The following is a 23,079-nucleotide window of genomic DNA, read 5'->3' as shown; positions in this document are numbered from 1 at the left end:
TAAAAGAATGGGAATTACCCTTCGACATCTCGCCACATGACAACAGCATGTAGCAGGGATGATGATAAAGATTTCAGGTTAAAGAGTCGGTGATCCACTTGGGTCCTGGATGGGTTCATTGGTTGGTTCAATGGTTGGTTGGTTGGTTGGTTGGATAAAGCATGCAATAACAAAACAATAGAGTTTCCTTATAAGAAGCTCTATAACCTTTATTAAGTTGTTAAAATTATAAACAAAGTCTGCATCCTTTCTAAAATTGTGTACAAATTTCAGCACCAAATATATTAATGTTCCTAAAACATCAATGATCTGACGTATTTGCGAAATGCGCATTTCAAGAAAAGCAGCTTTGAACTTGTTGCAAAATATGTTGTTTCTGTACTCTTCTAAACACCTCAAAAGAAATAAGTCCCCCTCTGAACATGTCGACATAACATCGTAAGGTTTCATTTTGTACCAACAAAACTAACTTTGAAATAATTATATGACTGTTTACTAAGTGCTGTGTGAAAATGAGAGATTTCCATGACTTCAGGGCGGAATGAGCCTAAATTGAAGACAAAAAGTGCCCTTTCCAAAAGTCACAAAGTAGGCCTATGCTTGTTAACTGCAAGGCGTATTGGGACAAGGAATGGAACTGACCATCTTACAACTCACTGTGCTGAACTCTGCACCAAGGGGATTTGCATGGCTGAATGATCAAGAATGGATACACATTACAGTAAATGTTCACTTGGTGAGGATTTTAAACTGCACTCAAACACATGGGGTTTTCCATTAGTAACAAGCCATGAATCAACTTTTGTGACAAGCATAGGCCTACTTTGTGACTTTTGAAAAGGGCAGTTTTGCCTTCAATTTAGGCTCATTCAGCCCTGAAGTCATGGAAATCTCTCATTTTCACACAGCAGTTAGTAAACAGTCATATAATTATTTCAAAGTTAGTTTTGTTGGTACAAAATGAAACCTTACGATGTTATGACGACATGTTCAGAGGGGGACTTATTTCTTTTGAGGTGTTTAGTTGAAAATAAACCATTCCAATCTACAGAAGACACTCATAAAGTTAATATAAATGCTATTTTAGTCACAAACATTTCACTTTTATTTGAGCATTCATTAAAGAAACAAACACATTGTCAGGGGCGTAGCAAGAGCCACAGGAGCCCATGGACAAAGAAAGAGCAGTGCAATGTGCATGGCCCTTTTAACATCTCCTTTATAAATCAGCCCTATTTCACTTTTGCTTAGGGCCCCTGAACTTGGTCCACCCCGTCCACCCGCTTGCTACACCCATGCACATTGTTATGAGATATGACACAAATAACATGTGTATTTCAATGCAACAAAATACGTCACTATAATAAACAACAATTTTTACGAAAAATGCAAATAAAACTGCAAATGCGTCATTATGTGAAACAGCGATTATTACAAATGGCAAGATATGACATTATAAAAAAATGTGTAAATGAATGGCTCTCGAGTAAATACATTGTTATGTGAAACGCTTAATTTAACAAAAAGAACATACAACCATATTTGGTAATTGTAGCAAATGAGGTGTTAATTTTAAAGCTTACAAAATGCTTTCAAAGCAAAAAAACTGAAATCAAAATGGACTTCACCTACAAACAAAGTCTACATTTTGATGTGCTCCATCACAAATAAATCAGAGAATTATATTTTATAACTAGAATTATCCAACTGCTCTAGTAAACATTATTAAAGACAAATTTATCTCATATCTATTACCAATATCAAAAATTCCATGACTTTTGTAATTTTCTAAAATTCCAAGACTTTTCAAATTTGGGTATAATCAAGTAGAGCTTTTGTCTCAAAATGGTATTTATGTTGAAATGCGCTTGAAGCGCGCTAACATTTTTGACTTTCTACGCTTGGTGGGGGCACAGAATCGATTAAATGTTGAAATGGCTGATTTGATGGCTGATTTTGGGAGATTTGCAGCGAGTGACATTTAGTGTCTATGGCGACTGGAAAATCGCTCGCTAGAAATCTCGCTCTCGCTCGCCTCAAACGGCAAGGCCTGATGCAGGTTGACCTGTGATGTGTAAAGGTTGATATGTAACATGTACAAGGTATGATTAACAAAATGAATACTATAAGAATTGACTGTAAAAATTATGAAGGATTACATACTTCTGATGATTAGTAACTGATTTTCTATGATTAGTATGATTTTCTGGATAAATAATCTCCCGGTACACTGTAAATCTATCCTTTTATGCACAATTTGCCTACTTATTTTCTATGTGTTTGTGAGTATCGGCTGGTGGGTGTGTGTATACGTGGACTTATGCCTATATGTCAAAGAAAAATAGAAAATACCACATATCTGCCTATGAGGAAAAGTTTATCATAACTTGTACACTTTGCTGGTTAAAACATTTAATTTTCACTTTAAAATGTTTTTTTTTCACGCAAAATAGGACCCCGCCCCTGTCATTTTCCCCCAAGCATCTATGTGTGCAATTTGCTGCTCATGCAATCCCATGATTTTGTATTTTCATGTAATTTTGCAAATCCCTAGCATATGACTGGGCCGTATTTATTAGTAAGGTTTAAGATTATGTAGCCATTTTTCCATGAGTTGAAGTACAATGACTATTAAAATTTGTTGTCTGCATCACATACTGTTGTATCTCAAAAGGCTGCCTTGTGTGATTTTTATTATCATCATACATTTTATATTGTTATTTGATATTTGAGCATTCTTCTCTCTTTCATGAATGAAAATGAGGGTGTAATTTTGTTATAATATCTCAAAATTAATATATGAAGTTAATTATACAGTGTATCTAATCTCAATTTGATGACAATAATTTATAAATTCACAAAAAGCAGCCTTTTGAGATATGACATGAGAATCAGACGACGATTGAACAATTAACACTTACAGTTGTTCTCTACATTGCTTAGCAACCATCTGGAGTCTGTCAGCTAGGACTTTAGGGGACCGGAATCCGTATGCGGCACATCGTGCCTTGAGGATCATGGATGCATCTGGCATCACCAAGGAAACAGTACGGAAGAGAAGCTTGGCATCATTGGGGATGGCTCCATGCGGGAGGGACTCGTTGTTTATGGTGACAAACAAAGCTATGTTCTTATCAAGTACAATCTGGAATAAAAGGAAGAACAATTTATGTATTAGTAATTTGTGTGTTTCAATGAAGACATTTGACATGTCAGGCTGCATTCCATGAATCATTTAAATATCTGTGTTTGAGGTGTGGGTCCAGAGGCAGGACTTGAATCCATCTTTTTTCCTCTGGACTTGACTCAAGATCAATTGATTGAGACCTCAAATAGGATCTTAGAATCAGGTTCCAATGAACTCAAAGACTTGGCTCAAGATTGATTGAGACTTCTAATAGAATCTCAGACTCAGGTTCCAATGAACTCTCAGATTTGGCTCAGGACTGATTGATAACGAGACTTCTAATGGGCTATTCCATTTAAAATCCACACTACCCCTGTGGAAGATTTTGGAAATATCTTCCAAAGGGGGAGTATGTTTTTCAAATGTAATTGGTCAGGGTTAATCACTTTGAACCCCATAATACCCTGGTATTATGGCTTTATCTATATCTTTCACAACTGGAGTGAGTATTTCAAATGGAAGTTACCCAAATGCCTATTCTATTTGAAACTCTTACTCCCTCTGTGGAAGACTTTGGCTAAATCTTCCACAGGGGTAGTGTGAATTTTAAATGGAATAGCCCAATAGAATCTCACAGTTCTGATGCGCTCCGATTTGATCTGACCCCCATCTTGTCTGGACTTGACTCACACCTACCACAAATACCATGACTTCCTTCGCATATCAGCCCACACAGAATACATATCAAACCTGCATACCACCTGTACATTATTGGGCTATTCTGGTTGAAATCCACACACCCCCTATGGAATACATGATCTTAACAGGGCTTTAAATAATAGCAGTGCTTTTACACTGAAGGAGCTACCCTGTGTAAAGAAAGTTGAAATTAATTAATCTCCCACGGAGTGTAAATATCAGATGGGGTTACCTGAATGAGTGGCTCCATTTGAAATCTACACCCCCTATGTGGGATATTAAGGTCATGTCTTCAATAGGGGTGTGTGGATATCAATAGCCCATTGCCCCATTTCTTCATTACCTGTTCTCCATCTCCCAGCATGCAGTGCTGTAATTTAGCCCTGAGAGCTGCCATGATAGCCTGTGCATGGTCAAGTACCATGGCCATAGCTTCTGTAGATAACATCTGCAACTCGTCAAAGCAGCCCCAGCTTCCATCCTGTTTAAATAATATAATCATATAAGATCCATTGAATAAACAATTAATTAAATAAGTGGTATTATGCCCCTGTCAGACTTTCTTGTCAATGACAAGCCTCGATTTTGCCGGGGTGTCTGCAATGCGCATGCGTCACGCCACTCAGCGGCATGACAGTATTAAAGCAGCATTAGGGCACCATCAGTGGTCCTTCTTGAATGGGTGAAACCATAATTTTTTTCTTTCAATTAAAAAAATTAGGCAGATTCCTGCATACTAGTATGAGAGTTAAATTTGTTGAGGTCATATCCACTAAAATCATGATCAGGGTTAGCGCTAAAAGCAAAAACTATGGGGTCCACTGGACCTCATAATTTTCAATTCAAACTTCATGGGGTCCAAACTCCAAAATGGTCGAAAAATACTGCCCTCTCTCAGTGCCAGGTAACATCAATTTTGTGATCAAACATGGCTCTGTTTGTTAAAAGTCCACTCCACAAATCAGTATTACTATGCACTACATTAATTATTGAAAGCCATAATTAAGCATTTTAGGGGTTCAGTTGCTTCAAAAATGATGTGCATAATGCAATTTGGGGAAATTTGGGGAAACTTTTTAGCCGGAGGAGTTTTCAGTTTTATAAAACCTGTTTATGCATGCACATACAGGTTTGAACTTTTCCATATTATTGGACCCAAAATTATTGGGTCTAGTCAGGCGCAACAATGTTACATGTTGTACATTAAATGCGTCCAGGTAAAAAAATTGTGTCTATTGCGCAGAGACGCACTTAAGCGCCAACCCTGATCATGATATGAATTTAATGTACGTGGTCCATAACATGTTTAAAGCATGCATCTAAATTACTGTCCAGCCATTCCATAGTAGCATCTTATAAATGAGACTTATTCTTCAGCATGAATATTGATGTCCATACCTCTCAATATATAAATACTCATAATACTTCAGGGATGTATACATTTTAACATAAGGGCTTATCATTCCCATACCTTCATTTTCAAGACCTGTTTATATTTCAAGACACGTTTTTCATTAGTTCAAAGGGTTTTTTCTTCTACACCTTTCAAAAGTGCTTATTTTCCCCCATACTAAATATTAACGAATCATCAAGTTTATATACCCCTGTAATACTCACCAATGCCAAGCCTTGCAAAATCTTGCCAAGACCTTGAGCATCGCTCTGAGGTGAGCAGCCAAACATAGCCATATACTGTCCCAAAAGGAAAGCAAGTCCTTTGACAGTTTCTGTCTTCCCTACAGCTGTCCCACCTGTCACTGCACTGTATTTCATGTGACTCATGCACTGAGGAAGAAAAGAAAGAGATATCACTTTGTTAGGCTTTTTTTGATGTGGAGGAGCCATGCCTATGGTTAGTAGCCAGCCACACATGCCAGACACAGTATGCATATCTTGCACTTTGAGAGACTGGTTCTTCTAGTGACTCTAAATATTAAAGGAATAGAAACTGACAATCCAGGGGTCCATTTCACTCAACTTTACCAAGCTTTGTAAGTCTTGAAATCGTTTGTAACTTACGATGAGTTTTAAGTTCCATTTCACTAAACTAACTTAATCAGGGGTAGTATGATAGAGCCAGGTACTGACAGGCTTACTTACCAGAGACATGGTGAGGAATGCTCTCTCTGTGATGGGATTCAACACCAGGTTGGACTGTCCACCATAGAACTCTGTACCATACGTATGCCTGTCTTCAAGTATGTAGATCTGTGGAATTATCTTGTTACCTGAATAGAACACACAACAGACATTCATTCAACCAATATCTTTATTGTAAAAACTAAACAGTCCTATTCCAACTGACTAGCAGGGAACCAAAGGATACAAGTGTGTCACACTAACAAAGGATCAATTTAAAAACAGTACAAATATGATACAACATCCAATGGGGGTAAAAACAAATAAAAACACAAAGTTAAAAACCTGATTTATCCAAAAGACTAGTACTGGTAGACAACATAACAAAAAAAACAAGAAATCTGAATAACACAAGAAACCTGATCCAGTTTGTGTTTTTGAGCTTTCATTTATATTGTCTGCCAATACTAGTGACTTTTAATCCTTCATTTACAACTAAGGGCTGGTCTCTACATTATACATAGAGCTGGTCTCTCTCCCTTGATAAAGAAAAGTTTTGTCTTTTCCAAAGATTGGGTTTTTAACTTTTTTATTTATATGTTTTTACCCCCATTACCTCAGTTTGGTGGAAAAGTATTGGCTATTCTATTACCCTCACAACTCATTATATAAATGTTATTTCCAAAACTCCCAAAATTTGATCACATTACTCCATTTCTCATACATCATCACTGGTTGTCTAATCACCAAAGGATAAAGTTTAAGATTCTTCTTCTGGAAATCACTCAACATCTTGCACCATCTTGCACAACTCAACTTCTTATCCCTTACTTTCTGACCACGACACTCAGAACTTCAGATAATGTCTCCTTTATGCACCTATGGTGACTGACCCAGATACTATGGTGACAGAGCTTATGGAAATCACTCAATGTCTTACAAAATCTTACATAACTTCTAATCCTTTACTCTCAGACCCAGACACTCAGATCTTCAAATAAATGTCTACTTAATGCATCTAAGACTTCCTCCTATGGCAACAGAACTTTTTCTTCATGTGAATCTAAGTTATGGAGTTTGCTTCTTGTTCTATTGCTTACCCTTAGTGTGATGGTAGAAGCGTATACATCGTCTCCATTCAAAATCTCCTAGCTCTCTCAGCTTTCTGGCTCCCATATGATCTAGAGTGTCACGCAGGTGATAGGATTGCTGTAAGAGTCAACATAACACCATAAGTTTAGTTCATTCTTATTGACAGAATCTTGTTTTGGGATTAGAAGTCATCTTTGGAATTTCATAACATAGGTGAAGCTACATGCATACTTTCTTCAATGAAAAATATGGACAAATTTTACAGCTTTATAAGTTACTACTTCAAAATCTCTTGCACTTAAATGTTTGACCAAATCCTTTTAAAGCATGAGTACAGGACCTTGTGCAAATTAGGAGCTGCAGGGTAAGTAAACGCTTAATTTGTAAAGAGGATTTGGCAAAACATTTTAGATCCTTATTTTCCCATTATGAGCCAATTGGGAGTTAAAGGCTTATTAACATGTTTCAATCTTTGTGCTTTCAAAGTCTCTACCACAACCTCCACCCATTTGCTATCATACTTACAGCTATCATGCTTTCAAGTCTCAGTCTCTGCAGCGGTGTGACCTGCTCATCTACATTCTTCCATGACCCTTTGGTGAGGATGGTGGACAGTCTACCCATGATAGTGGTAAATTTCTTGGCTGTGTTTGAAATGGCCTTCCTGTCGTTGCGTATCTCTGCGATACCAAGCTCACACTCTTTGGTCCAAGCCATGAGTAGACCTAATCCACACACTTGCATAGGGTACTGACAAAAAAAATAACCATTTCTTGTATAAATTACAAATGAGTGACACAGTATTCTTGAACATGCAATAGAATTTTAATAGATGAACAATTCTGTAGTTTTGTACATTGCCGATGTAGCTGTAACATCTTTACTCCGTAACAATTACACATTGTGTTAAAACAAAAATGATAAAATCAGATGCTTTACGACCAATATTTATTGGTATCGCTATGAGTTTTAAATAAAATATTGGACTTGATTAGGCAAAAAAAAAAAAAGGTTTAGTCTCAAAGCTCAGGCTACGTTTGTAAAATCCACGATTTGACAAAAAACAAATCGAAAATTGTCTTTATTTCAACAAAAAAATGTTTTTTTAGTTTTTCCAGAAAAAATCGGTGAAAATCAGACTTTTTTCTCAAAGTACTAAAAAAAAAAATAATAATAAAAAAAAAAAAAAATCGCATTTCGCATTTGTTTTTAAATTTCTCGTGAGCTTTGAGACAAACCCTTTTTTTTTTTGGCCTTACGTCTTGTTCAATATTTTAAAACTCGTAGTGAGACCAATAAGTATAGGCTCAATTGATCCAATTTGATATCAAAAGCCTTACATAGTTTTGATACCATAAGGTCTTTTCCTTCGGACGACCTACAACCAATGCATACAAATTTGACAGCTTTACCATTACCAATATCCAAGCCAAAAGTAATCATGTGCTTCTATACTACCATTTTTACCTTGTATGCCAGCTCTTCTAATAGCAATCCATTTTCCATATCAGTTATCATCCTACACACATTGTTGTATACAGTCTTACTGATAGCTTCTTTGAGGGAATTAAGCCAGATCTCAACACTATCCTTCAGCTGAACCTGTTAATAGAAACAATAGTAGAATCCTCTTTTACAATCAGGTTTACAAACCATGAACATACCTACACACATCCTAGACACACACCACAAAATTATCCATATCATAAACATGCAAGTAACATATGCACACCCACCCCCACACACACCCAACCATGTGTAATCACCTTCAAACATGGACGCCGTTTAGGACTATTTTTTGTACTTTTGTGGGTATGAAATTTTACCTAGCAACTGCGGACATTATATTTCATGTACGATAGAGGACGTATTTTGTAAATACATTACACATGCATTTGCAGTCGTTTGACAACCTCCTTGAACCGCAGATGGTCACCCATTCCAGAATGGTCCATGGGTTAAATGTAAAAAAGAGTGTTTGTCCTCATTTGCTGGCAAACACCTACGCACCCCCCCCACACACCCTAAACATACACAAAACTGTCCATTTCCAGAACTACCTTTCTGTTTAAATCATACGCACACAAGCAAGTAAGCGAGCATGTGCACATCCCACACACACAACCCTGCACATACAAACACTGTTTCCAATATTACCTCATTATCCAAAACCAAGACTTCCCCTTCTTTAGAAGCCACAGCAACAGCCTGCAATATACAGTCTTCTCTTTCCGCCTGGATGCCAGTTTCCATACCAGTCACTGTGCGCAAATCCATAGACAACTGTGACGGAGGCATACCACCTGATTCATGCATCACACCATGATCTGGGGAGTGATGGCGGTCTTTGGCGCTGGTATTACGAGATGACTTTCCTGGTGACTGTCTGGAACTAGATGGAAGCACTGACAAGGGAATCTGTTCCAGCCGAATATCAAATACATTACTGAATATACTTCTGCAATATAAAACAAAAAACAAAAACTGCATATTTGACACAAGTTCTGACAAGGGCAGCATTATTTGACAAGGGATAAACGTTTAAAAGAAAGCCTGCATAAAAATAGTATGAATGATAGGTTACATAAAGAGGAAGATTTGCTTTTTGAACAGTTTTGAATGCAGATGATATGCAAGTTTAATACAAGTGTCAACCTGATGTTTTCATACAGTCTGTGATTTAATATATGTGACCAGCTCCAACAAAACCCGGAACAAGTCGCCATACATGTTTTTGAGTTATAGGCCTTTAAAGATGACATTCCCATTAAAAAAAAAAATCAAATTTTGGAATTCTTAATTCCAAGGTATTTGACTGTGGGACTAAGTGGACTTTCAAATCCTTGAAAGTACTTATTAAAAAGAGGTTTATTTAATCAATAAATAACAGTTGAACTATGGTAATCCCTATTAAATCCTGTGTAAGGCATGTAACTAATTGGCCCATTACTCAGAATAACAATTTGGCAAAAATATCATGGTATTTATTTACAAAATTATCCAAATCTTGAAAAGTATTGATGCTATTCATATAAATTTGGATTCATTTTAAAGCTTATTGTCCAGTGCTTACATTTATATTCAAATCACGAAATGTCAAAAATGCAACTTGTTCCTGGTTTTGTTAGAGCAGGTCACATATGCGTAACTATAGCGTCACATCTCAAGTTGAAAGTAACTGCCATATTGGATTTTGCAGGGCAGATTAAAATCAGTGCGTTTACGTGGTTGCATCACCAGTGTGCAGACAAATCGCCCTTCTACACATGACTGTGTATACGCCCTACGGGATTACCACTACAAAATCCGACATGGCATTACTCTTAACTTAATAAGATTGTTCTAAATTCTCAAAACTGTTGGTATCCTTTGACACTTTAGACTTGTGAATATTACCACAATGTCCTCAAAATATGAGAGAGAGAAATAAAATGTCTTGCTGCCATAAGCTTACCTTAGATGTGGTTTTACCGATTCCAAATCACTGGGTCTGCTGAGTATGGCTAGAAGAACTGGATCAGAGAGAAAGTAGAATCTTGGAAAAGCCTGGCGCTTCTTGTCCAGGTAACCCACAAGTGATTTGAAGCAGATTTCCAACTCTTCATAAATGTGTCTGAGAACAACACCTTTTGGCACCTCACCTCCATACGTACACTAAGTAGTCAAACAAAAAAATTAAGTTACAGCAGAATGTTCAACCTATAGTTTAATCAGTTCGTAATAGGCGGGAAATGTTACGCTTTACCACTACGCCGAAAAGTAGACCCATGTTAAGAATGCTATTAGTTGACCTGTCTAGTCTATATTTTGTGTATTAAAGGAAGTAGACAATGTATAGGACTTGAATTAGTAATTTGTGATTTTTCTGGCGAGATGTCACAAGACAATTCTCAAAATAAAATATTTTGATATTATGTGTTATAAGGCCTGCCGATTACGACCTGATCAAAGTATGGTGTGCTAGCCATCTCCTTCTCCACCTCATTTGTTTTGTCTTGATTTATTTTTTCTCATCCATTTAGTTTCTCCATTTTATGTCTGTCCCTTTTTATTTTGTGTTTGGTGTAACCCTTTAATTGAGTACATCAGGCACTATTGGGTTCTCGCCTGGTCTTTTGACCGAATTGTAATATAAATAAATAAAAAAAAAAAATAAATGATTTTATTCATCATTATATAAAAAAGGCCCTTTTTAAATCAATGTCAATTAATCATAAGACTTCAGTGATATTATGGTGAAGGCTCAAGCCCAGTCAGCTTGGACCTGTTCCCCTCTCTTATGAAGAAGTTTACACATGTGTTTAATGAATGAGCTACATTTCCCCCTTGTAATGTGTGCTCCCCCCTCACTCCTTAAGTCTAGTTAGGCCACTGGATGCCTTTAATCTATGCACAATTTAGATAAGGGACCGTTCACAAACACTTGTTAGGGGGGGCCTGATGCAAAATGGGGGCCCTTAAAAGTTTTAACCCTCCTAGTCCTAAGGGGAACCTGAAAAAATTGACCACACATTTTCCCGGGAAAATTGAGTTTATATGCTTTTCTATGGGGTTGACCCATAATTTTCATATCAAAAAGGGGGGCCCTGAAATTTTTGAGATCTGAAAAGGGGGGCGAAAAATTTTGTGATGATTTTTTTTTGCATCAGACCCCCCAACAAGTGTTTGTGAACGGTCCCTAAACACCAAAATATCATCTTTCTACATGACACTGACCTGCAACACATTGCGAGTATCATAAGCTCTTTTCATGATCTTAGTCCAGCTCTTATCTATGCGATTGAATCTCTTGGCTTCCTGAGGCAGATCCTTTGCCGTCCTACCCACGCTGAACACAGCTTCAAGATAGTGCCAGAGATCTTGAACCTCTAGCCAGGTCTCCAGTACCTCTCCGACACCTATTGTTTATATAAAGAAGAAATAGATTAGTACACTATGCAGTACTTAATATATTTCCCCACAGATTTTTGCAACCAGAGTGATGTACTTTAACTTAACAACAATCTCATCTGACCCTGAAATAACCCCAGGCTCCAAAATGCTCTTCATTACCCCCTCACCAAAGAATCTCTCTATTACAAGTGTCAAACAAAATGATCATACAATGACCTCAAATGACCCCTAGATGACCTTTGGATTCATACCTGCTGACATAACACATGTTAATGTTCCCAAGGGTTATTGTGGTCCAAGTCCAACTGAAATTATTTGACCAGTGGTGCAGTCTGGTGGTACTGGGCCCAAAGTAGCAAGTTGCAAACAATCAATGTTCCCAATACAGATTTCAAAAATGTTGTGGATCATAGACCCAATACCTTTTAGTTTCTCAGCCCATCCAGCAGCTTCCTCCCTCAGAGGACCCACATATCTTGATGTGAGCATGTTAGCCAGTAGATTCTGTGCATTCTCAAGTTGTTCTAACAGGTGTTCAGAGTTATCCTTCTCCAGATAGATAGGTCCACGATCTTTGTACTTCTGGAAGGTCAGCACCTGCTCTGTCCACTCTTCCTCTGTGATCCTCAGTTTGACCTCAAGCTCCTGTTCCTTGCTGGCACAGCGACAGATCTCTTCTATTTCTTCTTGGTGTCTGCATAATAATTAAACAGTCCAGAATAATTCTATATATTCATAACTACTACCTGTAACTATGGTATCCTCAAATAATTGACACCTATTTTTTATTTGTCTCATAAGAGGAGGTGGCGTGATGACATTACTGCCTACATGGGACCTACATAGTACATGGACAAGAAATGCAAGAGACAGAGAACAATAGAAGAATCATGAAGAGGGCTACGTCCAACAATGGTCCAACATAGCCTGGTGGTGGTGGTGGTGGTATTAGCCTTTTTCATTAAGTTCAAACTTAAAGTTTATTTTTGCAGCATTTTAATTGAGCAGCTTGCTTTAATTTTAAAAGAATTGTCAGATTTTGGAACTGTTTTCTAGAATATATTTTATAATGATAAATTTCCTAACCCTGGTAAAAATTTACTTACTTAATAAGGCCAATATCCAGTATGTGCAGCAATTTGAAGACATTTGCTTCTAGTAAGAAGGAGCTACCTGTGACTGACATCACCTGCAACCAGTGACGATTTCGGATTTCCTAAAATCAAAGTAAATATGATACAATAAGATTGTGTACTATAATAATAGAATTTAGTAAGTTATTCTGATGAATGATCGTCAAAGGAGGACATATGTCATATTTATCTTCAGAAGCATTGTGATGTGATGCTAGATGTTCTTTGTTTGTTTTCTTTTATTTTTTCTTTGTCTTTTTATAACCTTATAACCTATCATATAGGCCTATAATTTACAAATCTTGACATTTTTTACTCCTTGAATAAGTTCATCAGTACCATACTATTGGTAAATTTTGTTTTGCAAGTCCAATTGAGTAAATTATTAAACTTGTAAAACAAAATTTACCAATAGTTTTTATATAGACATAGACATTTTATAGTTGAAAATAGATATTTTGGGTTATAACAAGATACAGTGTGGCAAAACAACAAAACAACCTGCCAATATGGACAACTTTGAGGAAATACCTTACTTCAATTGGGTGACGGGCCATCCATACTGACTCCTGCATTCACGAAACAGTCCAGAAAATGACTCAAACTACATGAAAAATTGTTGATAATTTTTGAATTTTGACTATAAATGATTTAAATTGCTTCTTGGAACCTTCCTACTTTCATTTAATATATTTTCTGTGTCCATCCAATGGTGGTTGGGCAGATGTAGAGGTAAGTAAATACTATTTAAAAAAAAGAAATACTACTAGCACTATGCAGTACATCTTGTTTCACATAGCAATATGTGTGTTCTCTGAGAACAAACCTTTGGGTGCCTTATCAGACCCAGGTCCCATCATGGCTGGACATATGAGATTGAACTGTAATTAGTAGAACATAGTTTTGTTCCTGTTGGCAAACTGATTAAGTATAAGCTATAGTTATAAATCTTAAGTACTGTATGTTTACATTATTTTCTCCAAACTAATTACCTTTGAAGCCAGCTTGTGTAGGATTGGGAAGACATCCAGGTAGAATTTGATAGAATTCTTCATATCGTTGTAAGCATCCCAGTCCTTGAGTTTGTCTGGTAGATTCTCACACTCATCCCAGTAAGTTTCAACCTAATTAGGAAAATATTCAAAATTAATAATCACTTGTTACACTTGCAAAGAAGGGGCAAAAAATTATACTGTGCAAAGTGATTCCACACAGCAAATCTCCACCAGCTCTGGACCAGACAAAAAGGCCATGCATTATAATATCCAGTATACTGGCCCAGTGCTGGACCAGGGATGGGCCAGATAAAGTGAGTGCTAGCACTGGACTAGACAAAGTTGGCCACAACTGGTTCAATATGGTGTGGCACTTATGGACTTCATATTGCAGCCAAAGCTGGCTCAGTCTTCTGGCTGTAACCCAATGCTGGCACTCACTTATCTGTAAGTGGCTTGATGTGGCTCATTGCAAAGCACCTACTCATAGGGACTACTTAAAGTGTCACTTTGGCTGAACCATGCAATATTAAGTGCCACCATATGTTGCCCAACACTGACTGGCAAAGTACTGCGTTTAATTTTCAAATTTGTAGAGATCACATTCACACGTCCTAGTAAACATGATTTTCATCACTAATATTGTACCGATTTTGCACAATTTTTATGCAAAGTTGGCACTATAGGCGTAATTTAGTGGTATGAACACATTTAGTGGTATGAACACATTTACACATACATACACAAACCCCTACAGACAGAATGGGCATAAGGTTGTTGGTTGGACTGTCTTTCTTCAAACTTCAATTCTCATTTCTGGATGGGCTTACCTCTTTGTTAGCTTTAGGCAGGTCAGCATCAGCCCAGAGTCTGTCTCGGAATTGGCCATCAAATGCAATAAACTTTTGGAACAGTCCATACAGGAGACCCAATAAGTCTAATTCCTGAAGGAAAAGAACATATATTGTACATCATCAAAAATGTAACCAGATTTCATTCTAAGGGACCGTTCATTATTAACCAGTGGGAACCAGTGGGAGTTCATTATTAACCAGTGAATAATGAAATTATTCATTTTTGTGCAGAAGAATTTCCAAACTAATGACACTGCCAGCTTGAATTCATACCCTTTACAGCTATGTTTTATAGTATTTTGCAGTAAACCTTTGACGAGCGTGACTACCGTGATGTTGCAAATTCGGAGCTAACAACGCGTACAGCGCAGTTTATTCATACATTTCCACTCAGCCACAGCAGATCGCCTCAGCAGCCAATCAGAGACAAGGGGGGTCCAACACAGTAAATATGCTTAAAATACGCGCTTGTCAAAGGTTTACCGCAAATGATTATAGACTATATGCATATGTTTTTAAATTTAATGCTGAATGTAGTGTTATTTCCCCAGGGCTATAGAAAGAAAACCCTATTGTGAGCTATTTTACAAGACCCCATCATTAAACTAGCATTTATAATAGCATAGTGGGCCAAAGTATCCCAATGTTAGGGTAACTTTGTCCACCCAAAAGATTTTTTTGGAAGTTAACTAGTTTGGGAAGTCAACTATTATCACATAGATAACCCACTAAAAGTACTTTGATTTAAAAAAAAAAATTTTATATGAAAGACAAAGTTAACTATTATAATACAGAAAACCCACAAAGAATCACCTTCCCTATCATGGGAATGGTTTTTAAAGCAGTTATTCTCTCAATTTGAGCTAAGAGATTTAGCATCTGATCAAATTTTGAACTCAATACAACCCTCAAATTGTATCAACTTATTGCAAGATGACCTACCTCACCAGTTTTGTCCAACTCTGGGAATGGCTTACACACAATCCCAAAGAGTCTTGATACTGAATCCAGAGTGCGTCTCTTGGAGTCATAAAGCTTGAAGATCTCCTGGAATTCATGCAGTCTAGACACAGCCTCTGCTGGCTGCACTCCTGGTACCGCTGGACCTTGAGAGTCAAAGCTGTTACGGAATTGAATCACCTCTACCACAAACAGCTGTAGATAAATGGTGTGCGAAATATCGGTTGTAATTAACATTGACATTAACTTGGATTAAAGTATAATGGCGGTATTATTTGGGTGACCAATTATCCTTTCATATCCAAACCCCAACAACATAGAGGTGGTTTGGTGGAATCTGCCCAACCCTACCCCACTACAAGGGAGGCGCCCCAAGTTTGAACGTTCATGAAATTCAGCTTACTTATAATATAAATATAAATAAATAGCCACATTATCAAAAATAATAAAGTACTAAATACTATAAGTTACTACATAATAAAAAACATTAACTTGGATTAAAGTATAATGGCGGTATTATTTGGGTGACCAATTATCCTTTCATATCCAAACCCCAACAACATAGAGGTGGTTTGGTGGAATCTGCCCAACCCTACCCCACTACAAGGGAGGCGCCCCAAGTTTGAACGTTCATGAAATTCAGCTTACTTATAATATAAATATAAATAAATAACCACATTATCAAAAATAATAAAGTACCGTATTTAGTCAAATAGTCGCCCCTCTCAAATAAACGCCCCACCACTTTTTTCAACCAAGATGTTTAAAAATGCCGATATTTCCATGCTATCTTGTGTAGTAAGCTTACCAAGTCGCCCACATGGTCGATAATAGCGTCAATAATTGGCGAAAATCTGGATTGGAAACCCGGAAGTGAACCAGAAGTCCGTGTTTCGAGTTCATAGTTCGTCAATTTAGCGTGAGGTTTAGTTTACCTAATGATTTTAACAGGAATTATTGTTCTAAAATTGACCTTGAATAAACACCCCCCCCCCATTGGGAAAATGTAACGCCCCCGGGGGCGTTTATTTGACGAAATACGGTATAAGATCTAACTCATTGCTAATTAAAGTACAGATATCATAACTCATTTCACGAAGTAGTACCCTTGATCCAACCCTTTCTGCATAGACGGTCAATATAAACACTTTCAACATTTTCAAAATCCACTAACAAATTGCTCTTTTAAACTTTGTTCGGCTTATATAAGGCGGAAATTATTAGGCTTTTGTTACTACGCATGTCAATAAAGTCTCAACTCACGCTCGCGTAAAAGCTTGCGGTAGTCACGCACAACTAGCGTAAGCATTGCGCCCAACTACGTGCATGCCATTCTATATCAATACACAGTGTATTGAGTCTTACAATCCACTATTATTATTGAACTGATATTCAAGCAAAACAATACATTTGATGAGTCTGGAAACCAAAAAAATATGGAAAGGCTCATTCATTTGAAATCCACACTCCCCCTGTGGAAGATTTTTGAAATATCTTCTACACAGGGAGTATGAATTTCAAATGGAATTAGCACATTAAACAACTCTATTTGAAACTCACCCTCCATCTGTGGAAGATTCAGGTTGAATCCTCTCAGAGGGTGCATAGGAGGGAGATGTCTAATGTGTTCATTCCATTAAAAATCCATACTCCCCCACAGAAGGTATTTCCAAAATCTTCTACAGGGGGAGTGTGGATTTTAAATGAAATAAATTATTTTGACATACCTTGACCTGTTTATCTAATTCCTGTTCAAAAGCGCCTCTTCTTTCCTTCAGCAATTTGACACGGCATATCTCTGCAAGGTCAACGACCTCCTGCCAATTATCACGCAGCTTTTCTACTTCTTCCACCTCTGTTCTTGGAAGGCGTAGTTTGTAGCTCCTGAGATTAACAAGATCAAAGTTTGAACAAGAACTTTGATATCTTTTATTAAACAAAAGTCTGTAAGCTACAACTAGGGAAAATGAACATCACAAAGAACTACTTTCACATTGATATTGTGGCGGGACGGCCGATTGCCGAGATGAGAAAAGCACGTGAAATGTCTCAATGTGGTTATTTAAATGAAAACCTGGTTAGCTGTAATTTGAATATGAACGTCAGGTGGCCGGGATGACACCAGTCCCTTAATAGGAACACGAAAAGTTTTGCATGAGACTAGGGTAAGTCGTGGGGGCAGAACCCCACCTTCGATATTTTTCACAAGCAGAAGTACATCTAAATAATCATCACGTAGTATTCTCTCGATTCCTCCACAATATTTTATTTGCATAACTCCAGACTACAGCATACAAGACTTAGTCACACCCATAACCTATACTTTAACTTCCTACTCCTACACTACCTCTGCAGTACTACACAGCTACCACCCACTGCAGCAAAAGATGAGAATGAATAGAAAAAAATGTGTTAATACAATTTAACATGAAAGGCCTACAAAAGTCTTAAGTTATTTTGGTACTAAATGAAAAATTGGGCATAGTAGCCCCGCTCAGCGCATTCTAATAGTAATGACACTTACGAACACATGCAAGCATGTATTGGTAAAGTATCATCATAATATCTCATATACACATAATAAAACAATATGATTCCAACAGCATGTGCACTAATACGTACATAATAAAAATAAACATGACTCACCAAATAAAATCCTCTCTTGTTTATAAAATATATAACTCACCAAAATAACCTCCTCCCAAATACCACAGTATTCCTCAGACTTAGTTGATGTAACTCTAAGGAACACTACTCTATATAGTTAATACTCCACTCAGGATTAACCCGAACTTCTCACAGGGTCGGCGTTAATCCCTACTTCTCCATGTTGATAATCCACTCAGGATTAACCCGAACTTCTCGCAGGGTCGGGCGTTAATCCCTACTTCTCCATAGTAGTTGATAATCCACTCAGGATTAACCCCGAACTTCTCGCAGGGTCGGCGTTAATCCCTACTTCTCCATATAGTTGATAATCCACTCAGGATTAACCCGAACTTCTCGCAGGGTCGGCGTTAATCCCTACTTCTCCATATTTGTTGATAATCCACTCAGGATTAACCCCGAACTTCTCGCAGGGTCGGCGTTAATCCCTACTTCTCCATATTAGTTGATATCCACTCAGGATTAACCCGAACTTCTCGCAGGGTCGGCGTTAATCCCTACTTCTCCATATAAGTTGATAATCCACTCAGGATTAACCCCGAACTTCTCGCAGGGTCGGCGTTAATCCCTACTTCTCCATATAGTTGATAATCCACTCAGGATTAACCCCGAACTTCTCGCAGGGTCGGCGTTAATCCCTACTTCTCCATATTAGATGATAATCCACTCAGGATTAACCCGAACTTCTCGCAGGGTCGGCGTTAATCCCTACTTCTCCATATTAGTTGATAATCCACTCAGGATTAACCCCGAACTTCTCGCAGGGTCGGCGTTAATCCCTACTTCTCCATATAGTCGATACCTCCTTAGGCATAGAAGTCCTCCTGATGCACTGAAAAAACAACATCACGTGCACGGGACCATAACACATGTCGGTTGGAATCAATAATAAAATAAATAATAAATACTACCCATCACTTACCACATCTTTCCGTGAACGCTAAACATTCACATAAAAAGATATATGCATATTTAAATATACTTTTCACACAACACATAGGCCTAAATAAGATTATAGGCCCTGAACATGACAATCTCCTAATAAAAACCTAATTATCTTGAAGTAGCATTTGGGTGTGACTTGTACATAAATACTATAATCTAAATGTTAAAGCCTCTATGATTTGAAACAAATTGTAATTTCAAGTTACAAGACTACTTTTGGTTGAGGCCTATGTCTGTATATTAGATAATAAGCATGAATAATGTCAAAGGTCAGGCAACATTGCAACACATAATATTTGGTGAAATGTGAGAAAGAGAGTGTGAGTATTATTTTCCTAACGAAAATAATACAACGCGACAATATAATGATCCCTATTTAATTATGCACAACATGCCACGTCTAAAATAATTAAATAAATCTAAGATCCGAAAATATAAAACGGGGAGCCCCCGTATTGATGCAATTAGCACATGTACATTGTATATGCACTCCAGTAATGCACCTGTACTGTACACGCACCTTTGACCTCGAAGATAAGGCCAGCCATCACCTTCGCACGTAAGCACCCACACAATTATGGAACCCATATTTAATTACAAATATAAAATAATTCACAACACCTAACTAATTCAGCTCTTTCTCACTTTCCACTTTACCTAGAAAGCTGAAATGCACACCATAGTAAGGGCAAAGGTATGCTGTCTGGTTTAGGACCTACGATTATAAAATACTAAAATGAGAAATCCTGAATTTGGAGGTGCATTTGAAACCATGAGCGACAAGAAATTTGGATGCAGCGCTATGCACACCGCTTACATGCGTGCGAAACAACATAGCCAAATCACCCAACTTACGTATGAAGAAAATCGTCCAAAACACATTTAAAAATTGATTTCACGATCTCAAAACCACCTCCACGCGTTCTATACCGATCCCCTAACTTAATTTGGAACAATTTACTTCCGAAACAATTTTAATACTCTAAAAATAATGAAATTAAAAATACGACAAAGAAAAGCTGTATATATTCACCTGCAGCAAAAGATGAGAATGACACGAGGTCGCCCAGCCGTGCGTGGCGCTGGTTGGCTGAGGAGATAATTGATTGGATACGTCACGGCGCGCTAATTGGCTGAACGGTTAATTGATTGGATACGTGACGCTAATTGGCTGACAGAGATAATTGATTGACTGAAAATTACAAGAAATCCAATTTAAAGGGATACACGCGATTTGGGGATAGGAAAATGAAATGGGAATTACCTAAAAATAATATTATGTGTTGGCTTGATTTACCAATACCGTTTCAATATAAAACTGAAAGTGAGAACCATTGGTGCTTTCATATGTGAGAGAGAGACTTATGCAGAGAGAAACACAAGAAGGTGAGAGGGGGGGGGGAAGTGACAGAGAAACAGAGAGGGGGAGAGACAGGGGGATTTGAGAAATCAGAGAGGGGTGGGGAAACAGAGCCAGAATTAGGAGACATAGAATAACCTTTATAAACCTGTATCAACATAGTATAAACATCCAAAGCATGGGTTCGTAATTATGTTTGCTCGCAGGGAGAGTTGTAAAGAGTCGAGTCACTTCATGGTTGAATTAAGTCATTTCTAGCAATAGCTCGAGTCAATTTGAGTCAAATGACTCGAGTCACTGTACAATTTCTATGGGGAAATTTTAAGATCTTTAAGTAAATAGCATCTACTTTATAGCCTGTGGGCCACCTACTAAGAGCCCCTAATCCAAAGCAAAAAAGAAATGTGTTGACCAACCAACCAACTTACCTAAGATCAGAATACATGGTTTCAATAGGCAAGTAAATAGCATCAACTTTATTCTCCATATCTCGTACTTCTTCGAGTAGATTCAGTGTGCCATTTAGCTGGTCTAATGATGTCACTTCTGCTTGTAGCCGTGTCTTCATGCTGTTACGATACAGGATGGCCTGGTCTAATTTCCTCTGCAGAAACGTAAAAAAATGTAATGAAATATATTTGTTATTAGGAATATGGAATCAAGAATTTGCACAACAAAGTTTAAGGTAATCTGTTGACATACTAGCAATGATATTTACACCGCACAAACAATTTAGTTCTCGTCCCCACCCGCATGGTTTGATGTTCCTTTTGTAGAAATTGTCAGACCTCACCCTTTATAAATTATTTCAAACTCGCCCTTTTCATAATGCTGCCCTTTTTAGTGAAAAATTGAAACCCCAATCTTTTTCCAATTTTCAGAATTTCAAAGGGGTACCCTTTCTAAAGCACGGGCTGCACACTATGATATTCCTACCCTAGTCTGACATAATAACCACCATAACACCAAGAACATATGCAAATTACCTTGGCTTCTTCATGAAGTACTTGCGCATACTGTGTTTTCCACTGTACAGCAAATCCATAGAGGGCGTCTGTTATCGGTCTTGTTTCCAAGCATATCGGGCCCACAGGTAGAACTCGTGGCACAGACTGAATCTTTTCCTCAATGTGCAGAAGTCGTTCTACTTCACGTTTAATGGCAAACGTACCAGGATCATTATCAATGAAGTCGTAGTATGCTGCGTACATGTCATCTTTCCACAGGAAGTCGTAGAATTTGAAGTGGAATAGGTGCTTGTCGATGGTGCGTTGTAGATCTGAAAGTGTGAAGGGTTAAGATCAACACATTGAACAGCATGGGAAGCAAAACTACTTTCTCTTTCTCTGGTATCAGAGAGGTGTGAAGGAATCTATTTACATAGCCACCAACAACCCAGACCTCAACCAAGACAGAGGCCGCCACCACCTTCCCAAGACCTACGGAAGGCTTCTGGAGTCACATAGATCGATATCACAAGATCGATCATGCGACTCCAGTACCGCTAACATCAACCAGCAGTCACAACAGCTGAAGAAGTGAACTCGGATGAGTCACAAAAATTTCTGAGTGAGTTTTCATTTTGCTTGTGTGAATTAGTTTAAAAGTTTCAAATAATTATTTCTCTGTTGACCTTTTCCAAAAAGAGGCAGGACCAATTTAATCTGAGGCTTGTCTGAGAGTTATATTGCTAAGGAAAAAATACATCTGTGAGGAAAGACTCCCCAATGCTATTCCCTGATCTCAACCACACAAACTCATCCCACATGACAACTTACCATCTACCACACCATCAAGTTGTCTCATAGTACTCTGTACAGCAGGTTCACTAGCAATATCAGTGAGGAAAGACTTCCCAATGCTATCCCCTGACCTCAACCACACCCAAACCCATCCCACATGACAACTTACCATCAACCACACCATCAAGTTGTCTCATAGTACTCTGTACAGCAGGTTCACTAGCAATATCAGTGAGGAAAGACTCCCCAATGCTATCCCCTGACCTCAACCACACCCAAACCCATCCCACATGACAACTTACCATCTACCACACCATCAAGTTGTCTCATAGTACTCTGTACAGCAGGCTCACTAGCAATATCAGTAAGGAAAGACTCCCCAATGCTATCCCCTGCCCAATAGGATATCTTGTCGGCCACGTTGAGGATGACCTCAGCAATACGAGCCAGGGACGTCTTCACAGCATCCAAGGTGGGTTGGATGATGATGTTTGGGATGGCAAATCGGACAGACACTTCAAACCTGCCAACAA

General features: G+C 37.9%; 1 protein-coding gene across 1 annotated transcript in view; it reads right to left on the bottom strand.

Moving 5' to 3' along the window:
- LOC140157398 (dynein axonemal heavy chain 5-like) overlaps positions 1-23,079 on the bottom strand; it is a 120,149-nt gene that overhangs the window by 86,322 nt on the left and 10,748 nt on the right. The window contains exons 6-25 of the mRNA XM_072180580.1: positions 22,849-23,069; positions 21,791-22,083; positions 21,233-21,408; positions 17,560-17,716; positions 15,815-16,027; positions 14,849-14,962; positions 14,016-14,147; positions 12,997-13,106; positions 12,313-12,584; positions 11,714-11,895; positions 10,452-10,651; positions 9,155-9,455; positions 8,465-8,599; positions 7,523-7,747; positions 7,006-7,114; positions 5,927-6,054; positions 5,444-5,611; positions 4,170-4,307; positions 2,922-3,145; positions 19-105 (exon numbers count right to left, since the gene is read on the bottom strand). Coding sequence (XP_072036681.1) covers positions 19-105; positions 2,922-3,145; positions 4,170-4,307; positions 5,444-5,611; positions 5,927-6,054; positions 7,006-7,114; positions 7,523-7,747; positions 8,465-8,599; positions 9,155-9,455; positions 10,452-10,651; positions 11,714-11,895; positions 12,313-12,584; positions 12,997-13,106; positions 14,016-14,147; positions 14,849-14,962; positions 15,815-16,027; positions 17,560-17,716; positions 21,233-21,408; positions 21,791-22,083; positions 22,849-23,069 — 3,585 coding nt within the window. The remainder of the gene's footprint in view (positions 1-18; positions 106-2,921; positions 3,146-4,169; positions 4,308-5,443; positions 5,612-5,926; positions 6,055-7,005; positions 7,115-7,522; positions 7,748-8,464; positions 8,600-9,154; positions 9,456-10,451; positions 10,652-11,713; positions 11,896-12,312; positions 12,585-12,996; positions 13,107-14,015; positions 14,148-14,848; positions 14,963-15,814; positions 16,028-17,559; positions 17,717-21,232; positions 21,409-21,790; positions 22,084-22,848; positions 23,070-23,079) is intronic.

Source organism: Amphiura filiformis, chromosome 7 (assembly GCF_039555335.1).
Source record: "Amphiura filiformis chromosome 7, Afil_fr2py, whole genome shotgun sequence".
In the NCBI taxonomy this organism is placed as follows: domain Eukaryota; kingdom Metazoa; phylum Echinodermata; class Ophiuroidea; order Amphilepidida; family Amphiuridae; genus Amphiura; species Amphiura filiformis.
The sequence above is the reverse complement of the archived record's forward strand: the minus strand, read 5'-3'. Positions and strand labels throughout refer to the sequence as shown.